The sequence below is a fragment of the Tachypleus tridentatus genome, chromosome 6 (assembly GCF_004210375.1).
Source record: "Tachypleus tridentatus isolate NWPU-2018 chromosome 6, ASM421037v1, whole genome shotgun sequence".
In the NCBI taxonomy this organism is placed as follows: domain Eukaryota; kingdom Metazoa; phylum Arthropoda; class Merostomata; order Xiphosura; family Limulidae; genus Tachypleus; species Tachypleus tridentatus.
This window is the reverse complement of record NC_134830.1, coordinates 152921124-152927123: the sequence shown is the minus strand read 5'-3', so window position 1 is coordinate 152927123 and position 6000 is coordinate 152921124. Positions and strand designations below refer to the sequence as shown.

Sequence of the window (6000 nt, the reverse complement as noted above, 5' to 3'; positions counted from 1 at the left end):
AAAATCCTCCATTCCTACTAATGCTCTAAAGTCATATGTTTTGTTTCTTTAGCATCAAAGTAGTAACAGTTAAGCCTATCTATTTTATTTCTCATACTTCTAACATTACAATAGTGACAGTTAAGCCTATCTATTTTATTTCTTATACTTCTAACATTACAATAGTGACAGTTAAGCCTATCTATTTTATTTCTTATACTTCTAACATTACAATAGTAACAGTTAAGCGTATCTATTTTATTTCTCATACTTCTAACATTACAATAGTAACAGTTAAGCGTATCTATTTTATTTCTCATACTCCTAACATTACAATAGTAACAGTTAAGCCTATCTATTTTATTTCTTATACTTCTAATATTACAATAGTAACAGTTAAGCCTATCTATTTTATTTCTTATACTTCTAATATTACAATAGTGACAGTTAAGCCTATCCTTATTACTACTTTTTCCACTAAACTAATCCTACAAGTGAAACTGGCCAACTTGCTTATCCTTACATACTTATCTAAGCCTAGTATTTAGCCTATAGTAACCTACATATGGCCCAGCATGGCCGAGCGCGTTAAGGCATGCGACTCTTAATCTAAGGGTCGCGGGTTCGCGTCCGCGTCGCGCTAAACATGCTCGCCCTCCCAGCCGTGGGGACGTTATAACGTGACGATCAATCCCACTATTCGTTGGTAAAAGAGTAGCCCAAGAGTTGGCGGTGGGTGGTGATTACTAGCTGCCTTCCCTCTAGTCTTACACTTCTAAATTAGGGACGGCTAGGTGCAGTGGGTTAACAACCTACTCACTTAAAAACCCTCTTACGGAAACCGCAGTGATTGCGGCCCTATGCTCCTTAAGGAATTGAGTGGCAGATGATGAACCTACATATAACATCATCCCCGCAGTTAATTGTAGGCAGTATCCCTGAAAAAAATTATGTTATGGCCTTTATTAACCACTTGTGTACTTATTAATTAGCTCCTCTGACCTATTTTTCCCTACGTCATTAGCCCCTATATGCACCACAAAAACTGCCACTCTGTTAGCCCCTTTATTATATATCCTACCCTTGCAACTATATCATCTACCTGTGCCCCTTGGTAACATAATCTGATTCTTTTCTCCCTTTTTACTGCCCGGCATGGCCGAGCGCGTTAAGGCATGGACTCGTAATCTGCGGGTTCGCATCCGAGTAGCGCTAAATATGCTCGCCCTCCCAGCCGTGGGGGCGTTATAATGTTTCAGTCAATCCCACTATTCGTTTTTAAAAGCGTAGCCCAGAGTTGGCTGTGGGTGGTGATGATTATTTGCCTTCCCTCTATTCGTACTGCTAAATTACGGACGGCTAGTACAGATAGCCCTCGAGTAGCTTTGTGCGAAATTCCAAAATAAAAACCCTATTTACCAGCTTTGGGCGAAATAAAACAACAAAAACAAAACGGACAGCGATAAAATTATTCATTTTAGTGGCCCGGCATGGCCAGATGGGTAAAAGCGTTTGACTCGTAATCCGAGGTTCGAATCCCCGTCTCACCAAACATACTCGCCCTTTCAGCCGTGGGAGCATTATAATGTTTTGGTCAATCCGACTATTCGTTGGTAAAAGAGTAGCTCAAGAGTTGGCGGTGGGTGGTGATGACTAGCTGCTTACCCTCTAGTCTTACACTGCTAAATTATGGACGGCTAGCGCAGATAGCTCTCGAGTAGCTTTGCGCGAAATAAAACAAAACAAAACAAACCCTATTTGCCCCACAGACTATCCCATCCTCATGCCTTTCCAAGGAATCACCTATAACCTCTTTATCATCCACATCTGTCTCCGACTCTCGTACAGTTCCTCATCATTTACTCCTATTATTATTGTTTTATGACTTCATGAAAGCCTTTCTTAACTGATGTATTCCTTGCATGTAAAAGTTTAAGCTCCACAATAAATCCTGCTATCGTTTCTTTCAGTCTACACTGTATTGTCTCTTCTTTAAATAGGATAGTCTCCAACTTCTCCTTCAACTTTAAATCCAAAATACTCATCTTTACTACTAGCGCATCTTTCAAAATTCATGCCAGTCCTGAGTTCCTAAATAAAATTCACTCATTGCATCTGTTTCACCTAACAAACAGTGAATGCCTAACTCCTACACTAGTCTTAATCATTGTACTTGTTGCCTGAAAATAAGTTCTCAATATCAAATTCCAATAGCCTATTGTTAACGACTATTGTTATACCTAACGTTTAAGAACCAATTATATTTTTATCACTGCTTTGTATTTACACTAAAGTAATAAGGTTTGTCTTTAGTTACATAAAACTTAGAAAAATAGCACAATAAGTTAATTCTTAAAACATCCAAAGACAATAAACCACCTTTTGAATTGTACTTATTAAATAAAACAATATATTTTTCTTGTTTTACGATTTACTAGTAAGGTGAAATATACCTAAGCCTAAAGTAACGTTACACACTGAGATTATTTTAAGGTTGTAGTAAAATTTACACCACTAAAATTTAAGTTAAAACTTACTTTTTTAAAACAAACAAACAAACATTCCCTCTTCAGTCGCGCCCTCTATCTGTACTTAATGACAACAAAGATTATTCTTTACAATGTTTAGACTTTCGACAAGAAGAAATGTTATTCTTGATATTGTAACGTTTGGATGGTTCTGTTTACTTTTCTTTAAAACAGAGCTACATAATAGGTCAATTGTGCTGCACTCACCACTGGTATCGATACACGATGTTTAGCGATATAACTTGAAACTTGCCGCTTTGTCGCTAGGGAATTGAGAGGATTGTGTTTACATGCCTTTAAAAGCTAAACTACAAAATGATTTGTTTTTGTTCTGTCCAACTTATGTATCTAAACCGAATTTTAGCCCTCGTGCTTACCAATGGAGTGTTAGAAGAAGGAATTTGGTTTTCAGCATCGTACCTGTTCTTTTGTAACAAACCTTCAGTTTATTTTCTCTGCACTGTCTTATCTAAACAGGATTCAGGTCCTCAAGTGGACATTTTCCCATATCAACACAGAGGTCGTTTGTGTAATTTTTATCGAAGTTATTTTTTATTTGCTGACGTGGTAGTTGTTTTTTAGGAAAACTTGTATACAGAGTACCTCTTTCAGATATTAGAGATCAAAGATGAATTTAGATCAGTAAGAGCTACTGCTGATGTTAAAGAGTTGTGGGCACGTTATTAAAACAACTGTGAAATCTCACTGTTCACTTTTATAAGGAAAAAAAAAACCATCAATGGCTGGCGGTAGGTTAAGTTGGCAGATAACCCTTGCGTGAAAATGTCAAGAAAACATCGACTAACATTAAAGTTTCTTGTTACGATGCATTTGTTTTACGTTGGAAAATTCAAACGGGATTTAACCTTTCCTTACCATTTTCAGAAGGCCAGCTGGTTAAAACGCTCGACTCATAATCTGAGGGTCGTGAATTCGAAACCCCGTAACAGTAAACGTGTTCGCTGTATCAGCTGTGTGGGGCGTTATAAAGTCATGATCAATCCCACTATTTGTTAGTAAAATATTTCCCAAGAATTAGCGGTGGGTGGTGATAACTAATTACCTTTCCTATAGTGTAACACTGTTAAATTAGGGACAACTAGTGCAGATAGCTCTCCTGTAGCTTTACATGAAATTTAAAACAAAACAAACTGTTTTCAAATAACAAACATCATGGTACCTCGACCTCCAATATAGACAGTGGACGAAGATGGAACATTTAGATTAGTGATTCAAAAAGGAAACAACAGAAAATTTATTATCATCTTCAGTTGTGCGTGGATTATAATTATTGACACTATTCCTCTTACATCATCACTATGCTATAGTAACCTTTGACACTGTTCCTCTTGCAAAGCCAATAAGTTGTGTAATGTGGGATACTACAGTACAGTATCCTTGAATTCAGTTGAGTTATATTTCTTACCTGTGTGTAAATAATACATATAACATAATGTAACACAAGTTTTGTTCCTGGATAGTACGTGTTATTTCTTAATTGCTTATGTTGTGAAAGTACAGAAAATGGCCATTATTCCCTTCAAACTTTGCTTTTGTGACCTGTATAATAAAATTTAGAAATTAACCTATTTTCGGTGTAAAAATTGGCAAGTTTGCAATTTTCATTTACGTAAGGTCTGAATAAACCAACATATGAATCAAGATTTACATGTATTTATACTAAAGTTATACAAAAATGAAGAAAAATGTTTAGAAGTGAGTAGTTTTTCGAGATTTGCGACTGTAATATAAATAACTTTCACGTATCAGCCCCCCAAATATAGTCTTTCATCATGTTTTCGTTATACGCTCCTTGGTAGCAGCGTTCAAAGTCCAGTATATCTTGGTGGAAGCATTCGCCTTGCTCTTTGAGGTGCACCAGATGAGCCAGGAGAAAAGACGGATACTTAGTCCCGTTATGGAGCAGCACAGCTTTGAGGCTTCTGGATGAGCTCTCAATGAAGAGGCGCCACTCATTCAGGTTACAGGCAATTCTATTCTTCTCGCACAGACCGGATACATTGTGACAGAAGCAGAGCCCATCTTGACGAGTGAAGAAGCTTGAACAATATCGGTGAAGCTTCCTCTGACGTGCGACTTGCACACTTTCATCTAACAAATTCCACTCCTTGAGCCTTGATGTCAAAAGCTCAGCATTCGACTTTGTTAATCTGATCAAGTCATTGAGGTCTCTGTAGTTGCGATTGTATGGGTTTCTCTCACCAGTTGCACCTCTGAATAGTAATCTGGATCTTCAATGTCTGCCTCCTCTTCTGATGTTTTGCTCTTTTCTGAGGATGGTTACTTTTTTTTCGGCGGAGTAAGTACAGGGAACTCAGGGCAGTGTGGCACTGTGGTGATGGATAATGGAAGGTTTGAATACATGACAGCAGATGCATTCTTGCCAGCCTGACGTTTGAAAGTGTCCATCATACAGAAGTAGCAATTGCTTGAGAGGTCACTTGGTTCACGCCAAATTCTTGGAATAACGAACTTCATGGTTCTCTTTTCCCCTCTGCACCATCCTGCAAAAGAGCAAAATAAAATAATTATGAAGAACAAATTTATTTCATGCACAACTATTGTGTAAGAGGTTTGTGCAAAATATTTTATGTGATATTTTTTCTGTACTATTGGAAATTTAAGAAAATAATAAATTAAAGGATATTTATATTTTAAAAGATCTAAACTTTGTATAATATAAAATCTTAGCATTCAAGCAAGCAAAAAATTGTCAGTCTTACCTTCTAGAGTTTTCTGCAGTGCTTTCAGGTAAAATACCCAGGGTTTGTCTTGATCCCTGACAGGCATGCCGAAATATACCTTATAGGCTTTACACATTTTAGCAGATGCTGTCACAGAGAACGTTCTCGCTCTTGTTTTGATAATTTAACCACACATATAGCAGAATGCATCTGGAGAATGCTTGCAGCTTCTTGATGCCATCTCTGATAAAATCAGGTAGGTCTATGTGTTCACTTGGAAATCTAGAACTAAAGTGAAGTTGTGAGTAGTGAGCCTCTGTATATATATTGCTATGGAAAGCTCTAGAAAATTCTAAAAGGTTCTTGAAACTTCGCGTAAGTTCTATAACACTAGAAAATTCTTGGAAGTTCGAGAATATTCTTCATCAGCTACTCAGCACTGAATACTTGGAATGTTCTGAAAAAATGAGTAAATTTGAAAATTTTACAACCCCGGTCGCAAAAGCAAAGTTTGAAGAGAAAAATAGGTCTTTTCCATTTACTTTAGGCATAAGAAATTGGGAAATAAAACTTTCTGTCCAGGAACAAAAAAAGGTTAAAGTTTTGTTGCGTTGTGCAATCTGTTTAAGAGATAATTGGAGTAACAAATTAATAATAATAATAATGAGATCAAAGTGTTTTTTCACTAGGTGGCGATCACGTGATCACTACAATAGAAACATTTGTCAAAAGTTGTAACAACTATTGAAACACTGCTTTAATGTATTTTTTTAGCCAATAAATTAATT

General features: G+C 36.8%; 1 protein-coding gene across 1 annotated transcript; it reads right to left on the bottom strand.

Annotated features, from left to right (window-relative positions):
• Positions 1 to 3797: 3797 nt before the first annotated feature.
• On the bottom strand, positions 3798 to 5969 carry LOC143251502 (uncharacterized). Its single transcript, XM_076502781.1, has 2 exons — positions 5252 to 5969; positions 3798 to 5032 (listed from the first exon to the last, which is right to left on the bottom strand). The coding sequence occupies exons 1-2, from the start codon at positions 5346 to 5348 to the stop codon at positions 4809 to 4811; spliced, it is 321 nt and encodes a 106-aa protein (XP_076358896.1). The 5' UTR covers positions 5349 to 5969; the 3' UTR covers positions 3798 to 4808.
• Between the last annotated feature and the right edge of the window lie 31 nt (positions 5970 to 6000).

Bases quoted from the DNA above. Each gene is read 5' to 3' on its own strand.
- LOC143251502 (XM_076502781.1), bottom strand. From the start codon at position 5,348: ATGTGTAAAGCCTATAAGGTATATTTCGGCATGCCTGTCAGGGATCAA. The intron at 5,033-5,251 runs GTAAGACTGACA...GCTCTTTTGCAG, and splicing joins ACTGCAGAAAACTCTAGAAG to GATGGTGCAGAGGGGAAAAG.